The sequence below is a fragment of the Hippopotamus amphibius genome, chromosome 14 (assembly GCF_030028045.1).
Source record: "Hippopotamus amphibius kiboko isolate mHipAmp2 chromosome 14, mHipAmp2.hap2, whole genome shotgun sequence".
Classification (NCBI taxonomy): domain Eukaryota; kingdom Metazoa; phylum Chordata; class Mammalia; order Artiodactyla; family Hippopotamidae; genus Hippopotamus; species Hippopotamus amphibius.
In genome coordinates this window covers 57,828,805-57,848,974 of record NC_080199.1, presented here as the reverse complement: position 1 = coordinate 57,848,974, position 20,170 = coordinate 57,828,805, and the positions used below count along the sequence as shown (strand labels likewise).

Sequence of the window (20,170 nt, the reverse complement as noted above, 5' to 3'; positions counted from 1 at the left end):
AGTTGTTTACCTTTATAATCAATTGAGAGAACTAACTGAAAGTATAAATGTGGAGGGCCGCAGACTAAACGTCAAGAAAATTTTCTGTATAAGGATACAGAGATACTTAGTACCCAAAAGGTACACTTAACGATCCCTGGCATTCAATTAGAACTATTAGATGTGCAAAGAAGCAAAGTAATAATAATAATAATAAAAAGACCCATAATAAATGTGGAGGGCATGCATTGTCAGGATAGATAGAATTAAGTCTGTAACTGTGAAACCCATACAAAAGAGCTAGAGAGAAAATCAGGTTTGGATTCATTAGCATTGATCTGGGGTAGAAAGGACATAGAGTAATGGCATGAACAGAGTGAATGGGCTGAGTGTCAGGGAAGGCATCATGAAGGAGGCAGGTTAGAAGTGAGATTTGAAGGAGGGAAATAACGCGAGTAAACAGGAAAGAATCATAGATTCTTAGAGGTGATTATGACACTCTGCTGAGTGTTTCTCTCAGGATTTCCTAGGCTTGATAAGATATTTCTGGAGAGATTTGAGTTTCCTGACTTAGGAAGCAATTTAACTTTGTTCTTTTTTGTTTGTTTATATATCAGATTGCAGTTTTTTTAAATTTTGTTTCTGGAAAATACTTGTAACTAGTATATAAGTGCTTTGTATTTAACAGTTCTTTAGGAAAGATACTTAGTGATTTTGCAGATTTCCTTGTGGAAGCTTCCTTATACATGCCTTACTGTTATGGTAATATTTTACTTTTCTTGGCTTGCAAAGTTTATCATGACTTTAATATGATTTGGAAGGATTCCCAAGTTCTATAAAAAATCAACTAAGATTTTTTCAAAAGGGTGTCATCTAAAAATAAAAATCCATATGTTCAAATGTTAAGCAGGAACATTGCATTCCTTTTATTAATAATGCAAAATTGTATGATTTCTTTTGTATAGGAATGACCCGGCAAAATCAGATATGCTTTTTCCAAAAACTGGTAATGCTTTTAACTCTGCCAATTCAACATTCATTTGTTGCATTGGTACAGGAAAGAATCCTTTCTCTCCATATTTCAGGGGAGAAAAATATCTACCCCTTCATCTCATCAGTTTCTTCTACATATAGAAGAGATTGAATGGTGATTTTAAACTTGCTTAAGGCTTACCCTGGCCAGAAGAGCACTGCACAGGAGTGCCATATGCCCTGCATCCTGTACCCATGATAGAAGTTGCTAATCCATCTTGCACTATTTTTCACAGATTCTGGTTATAGTTTTAGAATCCATTTCATAATAGTACTAGAGTTACTAGCTACTAAGCCAGAATAATTAGTTACTCACTATCTGTCAGTTACTGTGCTAAGCATGTTACATACATTAATTATCACAGCCGCCCCATGAGGTTTTACAGATGAGGACACTGATGATGAAAGGAATGAAGCAACTTCTCAGTGTTGTAACAGCTGAAAAGCAGGACAACCAAAGTCAGTTCTACTTTCTTCTCCAAATCTCTCAATTGTATTTTAATTCTTGGAACTGATGACAAATGTTATTGTCATCCTTGTGAGATGTTTGACAGTTAATTTATTATCAGGATCACTAATCCATGACCGGGGAGGGGGGGAGCGGGGGGGGGGGCGAGGAAAGTGAAAAATTATCAACACTGATTATTTTGTAGGATTAAAGAAGGTGAACTAAAAGGGGGAAAAGAGACTCAAGAATGTCAGGCAACAAAGAAAGGAAGAGTCAAGGAGTTCCTGAAGAAGGTAATGAAGATTGCTTCAGAAATATATAACTAAAAGATGAGCAGTAACAAAAAAGTATTATGATAGAATAATTGTGTTAGAATTAGTAGCAAATTAGAATAGAGGGAAGCAGTTAAATTTCACCAGGTGGAAACTTATAGCATGTTTAGAAAAGGTATAACACCCTGAAAATGCAGGCCTATAATGAAAATTCATCAGCTGTAATTGAGAAATAGTTGTTATGGTAGCACTGTAATTATAGTATATGTACAAAGAGTCTGGATAAAAAATTTTAGGACAATCAAAATATCTATACTGTTCCATAAAGGAACAGGTATAATATTGTAGTAGGTGACTTGAATTGTCTATTATTATGGACTTTGAAATTGGTTTTGTTTATAGTCAGAAAGGAAGAGTACCAACCCTAAATTTAGTTTATTTATGAGAAAACATCACAATGTTCATGACCTTGAGTGAAGAAATATGTTTCTTAGAATGTTTGCATTTAGATTTTTATTATGTACTTATTCTTTTGTCTAGCTCTGGCTAAACAAGACACATCTTCATTAACCGATGCTGTAGAGGAAGTTGCAAAGCAACAACAATCACAAACATCAGAAATAGAAAAAAACAAAAAAGTTCTGTTCCATTTGCAGGTAACCTATTTCACACAGTCTTTTAAATGAGTCTTTATGTTCTTCAAAACTATACTAAATTAGTAACAGGGAAGTTATTAAGATAACTTAACTCTGAGGAGGCAATTTAAAATTTCTATTTTTCTTGTTTACACCTTCTAAATTATTCTGGTATCCCTAAGTAAAGTCTACATGAGTATTCCAGTTTCATGGAACATTTTACACACCCAATGTACAAAGATTCAACAATGTCATTGTGACTGTAAATAAGCATATAAAACACAATATGAAACACAGAGAATTATTTTAAATTTACTCTATTTGATAGTTTTTCCTAAATACTGAATTGAAGGAAGGTTAAGTTTTTAACCAGTGTTCTTAAAGCCATGGCTTATGAATTACTGGTTGCCAGCGAACATTTCAAGTAGATAAGGAACATTTCTGTGTTCCTTAAATTTCAAAATACGTTCATAATTCCACCACAGGAATCTGGAAGCCATACTTGTTTATGTAGTTAGCATAATTAGGCATAACTATTCTCTGTTAATATAGCTGAAGAAGCAAAAATGAAAACAGTGTCTTTACTTTTTAAAGGCTTTTTAAATTAAATATATCATAGAAATGAAAAGAATATGCTCTAGAGCTGAACTGCCTAGTTTGAAAGATGAGATTTGCTATTTCCAGTCCCAGGGTTTAATCTCTCCATACTTCTGTTTTCTCATATGTAAAATGCAGATAATGATAGGGATAGGACCTGCCTATAAGGTTTTCATGATGATTAAATGAAATAATACTTGTAAACATTCTGTAAGATATCCTTGCTGGGGCCCTGGTGGGCAGTATAGGACCAGCTGTTGATAATGGCTTTAGGTATTAATGCATCAACAGAGATATGATGATAATAATTATACTTTTGTGGTAATATAGATTTCTTATAAATATTTGCATTGCATTAGTCACTTTTAGAAAAGAATACATGTTGGCAATAGGATATGATACAAAGGTAATAATGTCTTAGATTTCTATAAAGAAATGTCCTATAAAACTTGTCAATCTTCAAAGAGTCTTACAGATGTTATTTCACTTATATTGAGGGCCTGATTTCTATTAAGCATTTTACTGAACATTGTCCTCATTCTTAAGCTACTCATCATCTATTGAAGAGGGAGACAACTAAGTAAACAAATAATTACATGCAGGAAAGTGGTGTCAACAGTAGAGGCATAAACATAGATTTAACACTGAAAAAGAGGTGATCAGTTGAGTTTTAAAGAATATCTGGGAATAATTGGGTATCTGGGATAGGTTTGAGCGTTAGGGGGTGAGGAGGATGATATTCTAGACAAAAAGAACCTGAGAAAATTCACAGAAGCCTGAAATAGAATTGGTACATTCATAGATCTATAGGTAGTTTGGTAGTGGAATAACATAGAGTATATTTTGAGAAGCAACAAGAGATGTAAAGCATGATAAGAAACTTGAACTTTATTCCAGTGGTGATGGGAGGGTTTTGATGGACTTCAAGCAAAAGAGCGAATGATTAAATTTATGTTTTAGAAACAGAATTCCACTTGCATGAAAGATACTTGTTATAATCCAACATCAATTTAAGATAAAAACTTCCAGCAAATTTGGAATAGAAAAGAACTCCAGCCAACTAAAAAAAGGGCATCTGCATAATTCCTACAACCAACATCACACCTCATAGGGAAAGACTGAATATTTCTCTTCTAAGATCAGGCATAAGGCAAGCATGTGTCTTCTTATCACTTAACTTCATTCTATGGTACTGATCATTCGAGCCACTCTTTGCAAGGAGAAGAAATAAGAGGCATCCAGTTTGGAAAGGAAGGAGTAAAACTGTTTTTATTCACAGATATTCACTGTTTTTATTGATAGCATGTTGAAAAATCCTAAGGAATCTATTATTTTAAAAAGCTATTAGGAATAATAAGGGAGTTTAAAATGGTTGCACAATAAGATTAATTATAAAAATCTGTTTTATTTAAATGTATTGAAAGAAACAATCAGAAATTAAAATTTAAAAAGCATTATCACTGGACTTCCCTGGTGGTGCAGTAGTTAAGAGTCTGCCTGCTAATGCAGGGGACATGGGTTCGAGTCCTCGTCCAGGAAGATCCCACATGCTGCAGAGCAACTAAGCCTGTGTGCCACAACTCCTGAGCCTGCACTCTAGAGCCAACAAGCCACAACTACTGAAGCCCATGTGCCTAGAGCCCATGCTCCACAACAAAAGAAGCCACCGCAATGAGAAGCCCGTGCACCTCAACGAAGAGTATCCCCCGCTCTCTGCAACTAGAGGAAGCCCACACACAGCAAGGAAGACCCAATGCAGCCATAAATAAATAAATTTGTAGTCTAGTATACAATCCAATAAAGTTTAAAAATAAATAAATAGCATTATCACTTACAGTAACATCAAAACTATAAAATACTTAGGGGATGGATGGACCTAGAGTCTGTCATACAGAGTGAAGTAAGCCAGAAAGAGAAAAACAAATACCATATACTAATGCATATGTATGGAATCTAAAAAAAAAAAGGTACTGATGAACCCAGTGTCAGGGCAAGAATAAAGATGCAGATGCAGAAGAAAAAAAAGAAAAAAGAAAAGAAAAGAAAGAAAAAAATACTTAGGGGTCAATTTGACAGAAGTTTTGTATTACAATGTTTGTATTTCTCCAAAATTCATATATTGAAGCATTAATCAGCAATGTGATTGTATTTAGAGATGAGGTCTTTGGGAGGTAATTAGGCTTAGATGAGGTCATGAGGGTGGGATCCTGGTAGTAGGATTAGTACTCTTATAAGAAGACACACCAGAGAGCTTGCTCTCTGCCATGTGAGGACACAGTGAGAAGGTGGCCCTCTGCAAGCCAGGAAGAGTTCTCACCAGAACCTGACTATGCTGACACCCTTTCTAGCCTACAGAACTGTGAGAAATAAATTTTGTTGTTTTAGCCACTAAGTCTATGGTATTTTGTTTTGGCAGCACTAGCAGACTAACACAATATGTAAGACATGTATACTGAAAACTGTGAAACTGCTGAGAAAAATTAAAGCCAAAATAGAGAGGCCATTTTCATGAATCATAAGATTCAGTTTTGTTAACATGTCAGTTCTTTTTCTTTTAGCTATTGTTTAAAAGCAGCTCCAATCAAAATCCCAACAGGCATTTTTTAGAGAAATTGACAGGCTGATTCTAAAAGTCCTATGCAAAGAACCCATAGTAGCCAAAACAACTTTGAAGAACAATGTTGGAAGTTCTAGTATTACCTGTTTTGTTTGTTTGGTTTGGGGGTTTTTTTTGGCGGCACTGCACAGCTTGCAAGCCAGGTACTATTTTAACTACAGGGAAGATGGTGGTAAAGAAGTTAGACAAGGTTATTCTACCCACGGAGTTTACTCTCTAGTTAAGATAGGCAAGCAATAAAGACATAAAGTAATTCCATTTATTGAGGTGTTACAAAGGAAATACAATAGAATAATGTGTAGAGAATAACAGGTGGAGGAAGGTGGGTAGTTAATTTATATTTTGATTCAGGGAAGACTGTCCTGAGGAGTAATAGTAAAGCTGAATTGTGAAAGACAAAGACCCCAACAGGTAATAGCTAGGAGTAGAGAATTCTAAGGTGTGGGGAACAATTACAAATGACCTTAGGAGAGAAGGAACTAGGTGTATTTCATAAACAAGAGGAAGCTGGAAGCAGAGAGAGTAGTACATGAGAGGGATGGGAAAGTGGATAGGGACTAGAGCATGGATAGCCTTGAAAGCCATATTACAGAATTTGAATTTCATTATTAGTGCAATAGAAAACCACTGGAGGATCTTGAGCAGAATCTTAGCATGATATGATTTATGTTTTTAAAAGATTCTTCTGCCTAAAAAATGGAGTCTAGTTGGGGGAGAGGAGGAAGTATGGAAGCAGGGAGACCAGTTAGAAGCTGGACCATGCTACAAAGACTGGTCAAGTGAGTTGGGATTTTATTTTGAAGCCCCAACCATCAAGATTTGCTGGTAAATTGGTTGTGGGGGGTAAGGTAAAGGGGAGAATCAAGAATGACTTATAGGTTTTTAAGTATCCAAGTGGAAAGTGGTACAGTTTATTGAAATCACGAAGGCTGGAAGAGGAGCATGTTGGGTGTACAAATTAAAAGCTCTTTCCTGAACATATATAGTTGAGATGTCTATTAGATATCCAAATAAAAATGTCAATTGGGCATTTTAAATATCAGAGCTGGAGATAAAGATTAAAGTTCATCAGCATGTTGTATTTTTCAGTGTACTTCCCTCTCTTGTCTCTGCCAAGAAAAGGATAAGCTGGGTCTGCCTTTTTAGTGAAGTGCTTCCCTTCCAAAATTAGAAATTCATTTAAGGGGGATGACCATACTAAATAGAAGAAAAAGGAAAAAGGCCTACAGTTGTATTGGTGGGAGGATCTACAGAATTTGATGAATAGTTAAATATAAAGAGAAGGGAGGAATTAAATATGGCTCCCAAAGGAATACCATTAAGTAAGTTTGGGAATATAGGGGTGTGGTGATTTGTGTTTTTCATCCCAAATCTTCATCCTTGTGTATATCCACAAGGATATGTATGTACACGTATATCCATTTATCATTATAATACCCTCCTATAATGGGTGGACATACTTTCTACTCCTCCACTGAGAGTTTGATCATGTGACCATCTGGGATGTTAGCAGATGTTGTTTGAACAGAAGTTTGAAAAAATTGTTACATCATTTGGCTTCCATTCTTCTACATCTGCTATCATCATGGGACGTGCCCGGCCTGGCCCATGGGAGGATGAAATACATGGGAAACATAGCCAAGACATCCCAGTTGGCCCAGTTGAAGCCAACCAAAATCATCTTACAGCCAGCCAACCTCCAGCCATTTGAGCAAATCCAGAGTCAACAGAACCACCTAGCCAAGCCCAGTTGCTCCTCATCACATGGGCAATAACACTTATTGTATGTTACCGAGGTTTTGTGGTTCTGACAATAGGTGACTGATACAAGGGAGAACAGAACAGAATGGGATGGGAGAGGGGAGGATTAGTCTGATTTTTTTTTTTTTTTTTTGAGTTTTTTTTTTTTTTTTAAGCTGTATTCGAATGTAATTGCTTTACACTGTTGTGGCAGTTTTTGCTGTACAACAAAGTGAATCAGCTGTATTTATACATACATCTTCATATCCCCTCCCTCCCATGACTCCTTCCCACCTTCATGATGAATTTGAGAGGGCCAGTGGCAGCTGGGTGTAGGACTTAATAGCCACTTACACTCTGAATCATCAGCGTATGTGGATCTCAATATCTAAGTATGGATAAGATTACCTTAGGAGTATGTATAGAATGAGGGGAGGAAATTATGATGACTGTACCCTGAGGAAAACCTATATTTGAAGGAACCATCAGGGTTGAGAAGGAATGCCCAGAGATATCTGAGGAGAAGCAGGGAAGAGTGCTGGTAGGTTTTAAAAAGGATGTGCTAGTCAGAAATGCCAAATGCCCCAGAGAGGCAAAGCTGAATGTACCTTTATACTCCTCTTACAAGTGAGGACAGTGAGGCTTGAATAGGGTAATTAAGTTTGCTATGTATGACCACCCCAACTAGTAAACAGCAGTAAGGGCACTAGAACGTAGATCTTTTGTTTTTTTTAACTCTGGGTTTTATCACTTTTATCATATAGTTTTTCTTTAGTTTGTACTTCTGATGCCCACAAATATATTATTAAAATGATTATAAAATATCTTTTACATATAAAATGTTGACAAATGATAAAATTGTAATATTTAGAATTAGGCGAACATTAAAAAATAAGAAATATATAACCCTGGGCTCCCTCTGATTATGAAATAATTTTGTTACTTTATTACGTCTCCTTCTGTTATGCATCGATTTTTCTATATCTGATAAATATATATTTTTCGTGTTAAGTGATTTTGTTACCCACACTATAGATCCAAACAATGACTTTTCTTTCATTTTGAATATCATGAATTGATAGTAATAATGTTGACATATCTTACAGAATGAACTTCATGAGCTTGAAACACAAATAGCATCTATCTCTGCAGAAACTAAAGAAACAGAAAGGCAAATGTATCAGCAAGATGCTGCCATACAGAATACCAGGCTCCAGTGCGGAGTCCTGGAAAATCAAATCCGATCCTTACATACAGAAAATGTGAAGCTGAAATTTGACATAGAAGCAGCCCAGGAAGATTTTGAGGAACGGATGATAAGATATAATGAATACTATGCAAGAATACAAGCACATAAAGATAGTCTGAGAGAGGTGGAGAGCAAATGGTCATCCATGAGTGAGCTCAGTGAGAAGCGAGACCTTGTTAAAAAACTAAAGGCAGCCAAAGAGGAACTTATGCAGGATCTCCAAAATCCAGAAGGAAACCTGATGAGACAAGTACAGGTTTGAAATATCACTTATTAAAATGTTCTCTATTATTCCATTTTTTGAAGATATACTTATTAAGTGATAAATTTATCATTAACTTAGAAAAATACCTATGGGTTCTCTAACTGGATTCACAACTTTTAAAAACTTGTGTAAGTGCATGAGTTATGTAACAACTATGCCAAATGTACAAATGTATAAAGGAAACACCCCCAAATCCCTTGTGGATTAATAAAAATATATAGTCAATCACAGTGAGCAGTTAATCCAGTTGTTACAGAAAGTGTGACTCCCAAAGATGTTGAAACCCAAGCTTCCAGGCTAATTGGATCCAGACCAATTAAAATCAATTCATTGTGCTTAATGCTGTTACGCAAACAATATGAATTAATAATTGCACCCTAAGCATCTTTCTCTTAATATTCTTTGAAGATATTGGGAGATAAAAACTTAGAATATCTATTATTTCTTGCTAAAGAATTAAAATTATCCTTTATACTACTGCTGGGCAATTGCCCCTATAACTACCACTTTCTTTTAAGTCTTATTTTCATTTGGTTTTTACTTTTATATTTTCAAATCTAAGGTTTGCTTGTTTGAATAACCATTCTTTGTTCCTCGTACCTATGGAAGTCATATTCTAACCCTATATATCAAAATTAACATGATGGCTAGTTTTCTTAAATTACAGAAACGCTGAAAATCTTGCATTTATAGTGACCATTCATTGTTTGACGTGTATATTTTCAATTTTATAAACATACAGGAAGACATTACAGAGCTAAAGGATAAAATTCTAACTGTAAAAGAATCCATCATTGAAAAAGCTTGTTTTCTTGAGGAAGAAAAAAAGACACACGAAAAATTAAGAAAAGAAATAGAGGTAAGTCCTAATTATCAGAATTTCAATGTTTTATAGGATCATTTTTTAAACTTTTATTATTGTTATAATTTCTATAGTTTACTCTCATTCTCCAAACAGCTAGAGAACAAAAAAGATCTACAAAAAGCAGTTGATAAGTCCAAACCATTAATGGATAAGTGTAGGTAACTCCTTCATTCAAAAGTATTCAAATATATTAATATATTAAAAAAAAAAAGCAAGTACTCACTCCTATTTGCATCTGGCCTAGAATTCTTCCAGGTCTCATTCCACCAAATTTGTACCCAATTAATGGCTAGAAAGCAGAGGCTAATACTGTATGTGGCCTTTTTGGATTGACTTCTTTCACAATATGCATTTAAAATCCTTCCATGTGTTTTCATGTCTTGATGGTGAGCTGACAATTCCATTGTCTGGATGTACCACTGTTTACCCATTCACCTGCTAGAGGACATCTTGCTTGCTTCTGGGTTTAGGCCATTATGAATAAAGTTGCTATAAACCTAAAACTAAAAAAGAAACCAGGAGCTATCCAATCAAAAAGATGACCACTCCTAGGCAGAAATTAAAGATTCTTCAAAGTAGAGAAAAGAATATCATCTGACATTTAAAAAAAAAAGATAGAGAAAAGGCAGTGGAAGTTTTGGTATTTATTCTAAACCTGTCTGACTTCCTATTTTTAATTTTCAAAAGTCCAATTAAAAACAAACAAATTGAGGACTTCCTAGGTGGCTCAGTGGTTAAGCATCCATCTGCCAATGCAGGGGACATGGGTTCAAGCCCTGCTCTGGGAAGAGTCCACACGCCACAGAGCAACTAAGCCCACGTGCCACAACTATTGAGCCTGTGCTCTAGAGCCCATGAGCCACAACTATTGAGCCCGTGTGCCGCAACTATTGAAGCCCATGCGCCTAGAGCCCGTGCTCCACAACAAGAGAAGCCACTACAATGAGGAGCCCGTGCACCACAATGAAGAGTATCCCCCACTTACAGCAACTAGAGAAAGCCCGTGTGCAGCAACGAAGACCCAACACAGCCAATAAATAAATAAAATAAATTTATTTTTAAAAAAACCAAATTGATATGTAAAATTAAAAATGAGACTAAATTTGAGATGCCACTGGTAGACATCTATAGTCATTATTGTTTAGGTGAGTGGAGAACAAAAATGGAAAAGTGCATGTTGTTAAGGCCAAATAAATAATTTTCACCCTTAAAAATTACTTCAGAAAATAAAAAGATGCATATTTTCAACTTGCTTATGACTAATTTGACACAATAAAAAAATCTGAGGAATTTGAAGACAAAAACCCTCATCTTTACAAAACATTCTCTTTAAGAAACACCATGTTGTTTTAAAATATTTTACTAGCAATCTAAATAAATGGATTTTTTTACCCTTCTAAATATCAAGATTTATTATAAAATTATAATAGTAAGACAGTATATAAGTGACATAGGAATAGAAAAAATGATTAATGAAACAGAAATAAAGAATCCAGAACTAATCCATCATAAATGGTGCAAACAAAAGAAGTTAGCCACATGAAAAAATAAAGACAATTTGGAAATAAAATTAGATTCCTGCCTCTTAACACATACATGCAGATACTTCCACGAGGATTGAAGACAATATAGGAGACAAACTTAACCATTTGCATTACAGAGGTATTTATTTTAAAAGACACACAGACATATATGCAAACTGCATGATTAAATGTTAATTTTGACTATATCATAAATTTCTAGATTGTTGAGATGCAGCAAAGCAGTAAAGAAGACAAGACTCATTTTGGGAGAGGGTATTTGTAACATACATAAGTGACTAAAAGATGAGAAAATTTCAAACAAGCCATAGAACATTGGTAAAATGATATGAAAAGTCTTATCTTTTAAAACATGAATATCAAACAAACAAACAAACAATGGAAATGATGACCAACCTTGTTAACAATAAGGTATTAATAATTCAAACCACAGTAAGGCCCCAAATTTAGCCTGTCAGTTATCAATATTACAATTTGTAAGATGTGGACCACCTGAATTCTAAAATTCTATTGGTATGAATATAAGTTGGTAAAAACATTTTAGAAAGCAACTTAAGATTCTTAGTAATTTTTACTAAGGTATAATTGTCATAACAGTAAGTATACTATTTGTAAGGGTTTAGCTTGATTAATTTTGACAATTTATAAATACACCTGTGTTACCATGACCTCAATCAAGATATAAAACTTTTGCATCGTGCCCAGAAAGTTCTCTTGTCCCTTTTCCTCAGGCTACCACTATTTGATTTTAAAAATAGCTTTATTGGGATGTAATTCACATACCATACAATTCACCCATTTAAACTGCATAATTTGATGGTTTTTAGTATAAATACAGGTAATTTGTAACCATTATCATAGTCTATTTTAGAAATTTTCATCACCTCCAAAGAAACCCCATACCCTTTAGCTATGCCCTCTCCATTTGTCTGTTGTGCTTACCCATATTTTTGCTTCACCATATTCTTTCTTCCTGACGTTCTAAGATTTCCTCTTTTATTTCCTTTCTCTTTAGAAAACTTCTAAATTCATTCTTTTAGAAGAGGTGTGCTGGTGGCAATCTTTGTTTTTTGTTTTTTTGTTTTTTCATCTGAGAATGTCTTCCTTTCCCTTTCGCCTCTGAGAGATATTTTGCTGGATATAGAATTCTGGGTTGACAGTTCTTTTCAGTTGAAAAATGCTGTGCCTCTTCTTTCTGGTCTGTGATTTCTGATGGGAAATCCACTGTCATTTGAATTGTTTTTCCCTCTATAAATAAGGCATTTATTTCTTGCTGCTTTCAAGCTTTTCTATCTTTAGTTTTCAGAAGTTTTATTGTTATATATTTTGGAATTAGTTTCTTTGAATTTATCATATTTGGAAAATTCTCAGCTTTTTGATTCTGTAGGTTTATGTCTTTTGCCAAATTTGGGATATTTTCAGCTCTGATTTATTTGAATACTTTTGCAGCTCTGCCCTCTTTGTCCTATCCTTTCAGGACTCTGATGGCACAAAGATAGGTCTTTTTTTTTATATATATAGTCCCAGAAGCCCCTGAGGCTCTCTTCATTTTTTTTTTTTTTTTTTCAGTTGGTTGTTGCCCTGTTGTTCAGGTTGAGTAATCCTTAGTGTTCTATCTTCCATTTACTGGTTTTTTTCCTTTATCCCCTCCACTCTGCTATTGAACCACCCCATTAAATTTTTTATTTCAGTTACTGTGTCTTTTCCATTTGGTTCTTTGTATTTTTTATTCCTTTGTGAGACTTTATATTTTCATTTGTTTCAGGCACATTCATAATTACTCATTGAAGCGTTTTTATGATGATCAGCTTTAAAATGCCTGTCAGATAATTCTAACGTCTGCATTTTCTTGATGTTGACACATGTTGATTGTTACTTCTTACTCAGTCTGAGATCTTCCTGGTTCTTGCTTTGATGACTAATTTTCTCTTGAAATCTGGACATGTTGGGTATTATGTTTTAAGACTCTGGATCATTGTTACTTCCAGGTGGTAGTGGAAGTTCAGAGTCTCCATGGACACTCTTGGAAGGAAGAAGGGCTTCTTGTTATCGCTAGTCAGATGTGGGAGTTCTGGCTGCCCACTAGGCTTCTGTTGATTAGCCCCTGGCTGGGAGGGGCAGGAGCACCTCATTACTGCTCCCATGTAGTTGTGGCCTTGCCACTACTGAGTGGTGCTAAAAGTCTAAGACTCTCCACTAGGCCTCCTCTGACATACCCTCAGTGAGGAGGGGAGGGATGCTTTGCTATTACTAGATGAGAGTAGAAGTCCAGCCTCCCCAAATGGCTCCACTCACACCAGAGGATGTGGTTTGTTACTTTCCAGAGAGAATGAAAAGTCTGGCTCCCCAATCAACCTTCTCTGACACCACCCCAGCAGGAGGACTGGGACATCTTGTCATAGCCCAGCAATGGCAAAAGTTTAGGCTTTCCACTCAGTCTTTGCTGGTGTGGGTGGTGGTTGGGCCATAGTTTTTTCTGTGGTGTTTGACTTTAGTAGAGTAGTTACTACCTAAAAGTTTTCAGTCTTGCATAGGCTGACTTTTTCTTGGTCCTTTGGCTAGAGAGCAGGCTTTTCTTGGAGGTTTTGTTTTGTTTTGTTTTGTTTTGTTTTGTTTTGTTTTGTTTTGTTTGTCTGCACCTATTGGCATTTCCAGCTTGCTGTCTTCCGCATATCCAGTCTGGGATATATGAGGTAAATAAAAACCCTGGGAACTCATCACCAAGTCGTTCCTTGAATCCTAAGATCTCCAGCCAGTCTGCCTTCTTCTCTCCACCTTTCAGAAGTTTCTTATGTTAACATTATATACAGTGTCCAGGGTTTTTAGTTGTACTTAGCATGAGGAATAGGTATATGAAATGTATTTATTTTGACAGACGCCGGAATGCACATAGATATTTTTGGTGGTAAAGGCTGATGTAAAGTGGCTACTAATGTTAGATTTAGATGGAATGTCACTGAGCTTGAGACTTCAGTTTTTAATGTTTTCATCATTATACTTCTTATTCTGAAATTTAATAGACTCTTTTTAAGCTTTCATAATAGGGTTACTAAAGATTCTTTTAGGCTTTTTAATTTTAGTTTTATTAACTCTAATGCATTAAAAAGTAGTCTTCAATTCCATCATAATTTTATGGTTGAAAATATAAAAATCTAAGAAATTAGATATTATCTATAATAAACTATAAAACTGAAGGACAAATACCACAGCCACAGCATTGTCTTGATAACAATGCATTTTTTTCCGACAGTTTCTCTTATTGCTTGATGAGCATTTATTGACACAAGTAACTTCTTTCTCAAAACAACCAGTTTTTTTAAGAGGATAAATTCAAATACCGGAATTTTTATTACTTATTTCTTTTTTGAGTCTTTTTTTTTTTTCCTATTCCTTCTGGACGTCTTTAGCCATGGCCTTGGTGCAGTTCATGGTCATCTTTTGCCTGGATTATAGCATTCTTTTGTTCTAGTATTTTGCACTTTGGATGTTTAATCTAGATATAAAGTATTTTGCACTTTGCATGTTTAATCTAGATATTAATGTTGCTTTTTACATTTTTTGATTAAGAAAAAAATGAAAATGGTTTTTGAATTTCACATTTTTTTTAAATCAAATAAATGTTTTTGGTACTTTCAGGCCATGTCTGAATGAAAGAAGTATTTTCAAATACTTAACCCCAAATGCCTTTTTTCCCTGTCTATTGTCTGTATATATATTTTAGAAGAAAGGAAAGAAAGAGAGGAAAATAAAGATGTTATAAGCCATTGACAGAAAAAATTGGGGCAGCAAAATACAAAGCATACGAACACAAAGCTTCAAATACTAAGCATTAAGCAACAATAGGTAATTTTTAGTTCAACATTTAAAAACGTTATTTGCCAAATCCAAGAGCTTTCAAGGAAGGGAAACTAGAGCAGTTTAGAAGTTTTTAGCAAATGATGAGTGCTGCAAGTAGCATTTTGTGATAACGTGTATTGTGTAAAGTATTTTAAGATTTGACGGTTACTCTTGCCTAAATTTTGTTCAATTTGAGCTCCAAATTTAAAGGACAGGGAAAAACCTAGAGTGCTTTCAGAGCTACTAGGAATCAGGAGCAAAATACCTTTAACTTGTTACCATACAACATGCAGCTTACACAATTAACTACTCCATTCATTTATTGAGGTGAGCCACAGAAATGATTACACAACTAGAAAGCCAGTTCTACATGAAAAACCCAAAGAAGCAAACTAAAGCCAGGATAAGAATGATTCAGATAGCTGGATAACATGATAACAAATTATTCTATCTTACAAAAAGTACAAGAAGAAATGTTCAGTATTATTAAATCTATTGGTGTTTATTGAGTGCCTGATATTTTTCAAGCACCTTATATAAGCTATCCCATTTAAATTCTCATAGTAACATATTTTACAGAATTTCAGAAGATTTGAATAACTTGTACAATTTCATATAGCTAGTGATAAGGGACAGAATAGAATATGAGTCTATGTCTTTTGGACTCTACTCCCAATCATTTTTTTTTTTTGGGGGGGGGGTACACCAGGTTCAATCATCTGTTTTTATACACATATCCCCGTATTCCCTCCCTTCCTTGATTCCCCCCACCTCGAGTCCCCCCCACCCTCCCTGCCCCAGTCCTCTAAGGCATCTTCCATCCTCGAGTTGGGCTCCCTTTGTTATACAAGTTCCCACTGACTATTTTACAGTTGGTAGTATATATATGTCTGTGCTACTCTCTCGCTTCATCTCATTTTCCCCTTCACCCCCTGCCCCCTCCCATACCTCGAGTTCTCCAGTCCATTCTCTGTATCTGCATCCTTGTTCTTGTCACTGAGTTCATCAGTACCATTTTTAGATTCCGTATATGTGAGTTAGCATACAATATTTCTCCTTCTCTTTCTGACTTACTTCACTCTGTATGACAGATTGTAGTTCTATCCACCTCATTACATATAGCTCCATCTCATCCCTTTTTATAGCTGAGTAATATTCCATTGTATATATATGCCACATCTTCTTTATCCATTCATTTGTTGATGGGCATTTCGGTTGCTTCCATGTCCTGGCTATTGTAAAGAGTGCTGCAATAAACATTATGGTACAAGTTTCTTTTGGGATTATGGTTTTCTTTGGGTAGATGCCCAGGAGTGGGATGACTGGATCATATGGTAGTTCTATTTGTAGTTTTTAAGGAACCTCCAAATTGTTTTCCATAGTGGCTGTACCAACTTACAGTCCCACCAACAGTGCAGGAGAGTTCCCTTTTCTCCACACCCTCTCCAACATTTGTGGTTTCCAGATTTTGTGATGATGGCTATTCTGACTGGTGTGAGGTGATACCTCATTGTGGCTTTGACTTGCATTTCTCTGATGATGAGTGATGTTGAGCATCTTTTCATGTGTGTGTTGGCCATCTGTATGTCTTCTTTGGAGAAATGTCTATTTAGGTCTTCTGCCCATTTGTGGATTGGGTTATTTGCTTTTTTGGTATTAAGCTTCATGAGCTGCTTGTATATTTTGGAGGTTAATCCTTTGTCCGTTGTTTCATAGGCAATTGTTTTTGCCCATTCTGAGGGTTGCCTTTTAGTCTTGTTTATGGTTTCTTTCACTGTGCAAAAGCTTTTAAGTTTCATGAGGTCCCATTTGTTTATTCTTGATTTTATGTCCATGATTCTAGGAGGTGGGTCACAAAGGATCTTGCTTTGATGGATGTCATAGAGTGTTCTGCCTATGTTTTCCTCTAGGAGTTTTATAGTGTGTGGCCTTACCTTTAGGTCTTTAATCCATGTGGAGTTTCTTTTTGTGTATGGTGTTAGGAAGTGTTCTAATTTCATTCTTTTACATGTTGCTGTCCAATTGTACCAGCACCACTTATTAAAGAGGCTGTCTTTTTTCCATTGTATACTCGTGCCTCCTTTGTCAAAGATAAGGTGCCCATATGTGTTTGGGCTTACTTCTGAGTTCTCTATTCTATTCCATTGATCTTCCTTTCTGTTTTTGTGCCAGTACCATACTGTCTTGATCACTATGGCCTTGTAGTATAGTTTGAAGTCAGGGAGCCTGATTCCACCAACTCCATTTTTCCTTCTCAAGATTGCTTTGGCTATTCGGGGTCTTTTGTGTTTCCATACAAATCGTAAGATTTCTTGCTCTAGTTCTGTGAAAAATGCCATTGGTAATTTGATAGGGATTGCATTGAATCTGTAAATTGCTTTGGGTAGTACAAACATTTTCACGATGTTGATTCTTCCAATCCAGGAACATGGTATGTCCCTCCATCTGTTTGTGTCGTCTTTGATTTCTTTCATCAATGTCTTAAAGTTTTCTGCATACAGATCTTTTGCCTCCTTAGGCAGGTTTATTCCTAGGTATTTGATTCTTTTGGTTGCAATGGTGAATGGGAGAGTTTCCTTAATTTCTCTTTCTGCTCTTCCGTTGTTAGTGTATAGGAATGCAAGAGATTTCTGTGCATTAATTTTGGATCCTGCTATTTTACTAAACTCATCAATTAGTGCTAGCAGTTTTCTGGTAGAGTCTTTAGGGTTTTCTCTATATAATATCATGTCATCTGCAAAGAGTGACAATTTTACTTCTTCTTTTCCAATTTGGATTCCTTTGATTTCTTTTTCTTCTCTGATTGCTGTGGCTAAACCTTCCAAAACTATGTGGAATAATAGTGGTGAGAGTGGACACCCTTGTCTTGTTCCTGTTCTTAGAGGGAATTCTTCCAGTTTTTCCCCATTGAGAACGATGTTGGCTTTTGGTTTTTCGTATATGGCTTTTATTATGTTGAGGTAATTTCCTTCTATGCCCATTTTCTGGAGAGCTTTTATCATAAATGGATGTTGAACTTTGTCAAAAGCTTTTTCTGCATCTATTGAAATGATCATATGGTTTTTATCCTTCAGTTTGTTGATATGATGTATCACGTTGATTGATTTGTGTATATTGAAGAATCCTTGCATCCCAGGGATAAACCCCACTTGATCATGGTGTATGATATTTTTAATGTGCTGTTGCAGTCTGTTAGCTAGTATTTTGTTGAGGATTTTTGCATCTATATTCATCAGTGATATTGGTCTGTAGTTTTCTTTTTTTGTGACATCTTTGCCTGGTTCTGGTATCAGGGTGATGGTAGCCTCGTAGAATGAGTTTGGGGGTGTTCCGCCTTCTGCAATATTTTGGAAGAGTTTGAGAAGGATAGGTGTAAGCTCTTCTCGCAATGTTTGATAGAATTTGCCCGTGAACCCATCTGGTCCTGGGCTTTTGTGTGTTGGGAGATTTTTAATCACTGCCTCAATTTCCGTACTTGTGATTGGTCTGTTCATGGTTTCTATTTCTTCCTGGTTCAGTCTTGGAAGATTGTATTTTTCTAAGAATGTATCCATTTCTTCCAGGTTATCCAATTGATTGGCATATAGTTGCTTGTAGTGGTCTCTCATGATGTTTTGTATTCTGAGGTGTCCGTTGTTACTTCTCCTTTTTCATTTCTAATTCTGTTGATTTGCATCTTCTCCCTTTTTTTCTTGATGAGTGTGGCTAATGGTTTATCAATTTTGTTAATCTTCTCAAAGAACCAGCTTTTAGTTTTATTAATTTTTGCTATGGTTTCCTTCCTTTCTTTTTCATTTATTTCTGCTCTGATCTTTATGATTTCTTTCCTTCTGCTCCCTTTGGGGTTTCTTTGTTCTTCTTTCTCTAGTTGTTTGAGGTGTAAGGTTAGGTTGTTTATTCGATGATTTTCTTGTTTCTTAAGGTAGGACTGTATTGCTATAAACTTCCCTCTTAGAACTGCTTTTGCTGCGTCCCATAGGTTTTGGGTTGTTGTGTTTTCGTTGTCATTTGTTTCTAGATATTTTTGGATTTCCTCTTTGATTTCTTTATTGATTCCTTGGTTGTTTAGGAGTGAATTGTTTAGCCTCCATGTGTTTGTATTTTTTGCAGTTTTTTTCCTGTAATTGATATCTAGTCTCATGGCGTTGTGGTCTGAGAAGATGCTTGATATGATTTCAATTTTCTTGAATTTGCCAAGGTTTGATTTGTGACCCAAGATGTGATCTATCCTGGAAAATGTTCCGTGTGCACTTGAGAAGAAAGTGTAGTCTGTCGTTTTTGGATGGAATGTCCTATAAATATCAATTAAGTTGAGATGGTCTAATGTGTCATTTAAAGCTTGTGTGTCTTTATTTATTTTCTGTTTGGATGATCTGTCCATTGATGTAAGTGGGGTGTTCAAGTCTCCCACTATAATTGTGTTACTGTCGATGTCCCCTTTTATAGCTGTTAGCATTTGCCTTATGTATTGAGGTGCTCCTATATTGGGGGCATAGATATTTACCATTGTGATATGTTCTTCTTGAATGGATCCCTTGATCATTAGGTAGTGTTCTTCCTTGTCTCTTTTAATAGTCTTTACTTTCAAGTCTAATTTGTCTGATATGAGTATTGCTACTCCAGCTTTCTTTTGACTTCCATTTGCATGGAATATCTTTTTCCATCCCCTTACTTTCAGTCTATATGTATCCCTTGGTCTGAAGTGGGTTTCTTGTAGGCAGCATATAGAAAGGTCTTGTTTTTGTATCCATTCAGCCAGTCTGTGTCTTTTGGTTGGAGCATTTAATCCATTGACATTTAAAGTGATTATTGACATGTGTGTTCCAATGACCATTTTCTGAATTGTTTTGGGTTTGTATTTGTAGGTGTTTTCCTTTTGTTGTGTGTCCTACTTAGAGAAGTTCCTTTAGCACTTGTTGTAAGGCTGGTTTGGTGGTGCTGAATTCTCTTCACTTTTGCTTGTCTGGAAAGCTTTTGATTTCTCCCTCAAATCTGAATGAGATTCTTGCTGGGTAGAGTATTCTTGGCTGTAGGTTTCTCTCTTTCAGGACTTTCAGTATATCCTGCCATTCCCTTCTGGCCTGCAGAGTTTG

General features: G+C 35.7%; 1 protein-coding gene across 6 annotated transcripts in view; it reads left to right on the top strand.

Moving 5' to 3' along the window:
- CCDC122 (coiled-coil domain containing 122) overlaps window positions 1-20,170 on the top strand; it is a 45,410-nt gene that overhangs the window by 9,851 nt on the left and 15,389 nt on the right. For 4 of the 6 annotated variants that reach the window (XM_057707037.1, XM_057707036.1, XM_057707035.1 and 1 more), the window contains 4 exons: window positions 1,665-1,752; window positions 2,272-2,387; window positions 8,427-8,825; window positions 9,577-9,693. In XM_057707037.1, coding sequence (XP_057563020.1) covers window positions 1,707-1,752; window positions 2,272-2,387; window positions 8,427-8,825; window positions 9,577-9,693 — 678 coding nt within the window. In that variant the 5' untranslated portion in view covers window positions 1,665-1,706. Of the gene's footprint in view, window positions 1-1,664; window positions 1,753-2,271; window positions 2,388-5,222; window positions 5,323-8,426; window positions 8,826-9,576; window positions 9,694-20,170 lie in introns of those variants that run through there. The other 2 variants (XM_057707039.1, XM_057707040.1) reach the window with 2 other exon arrangements.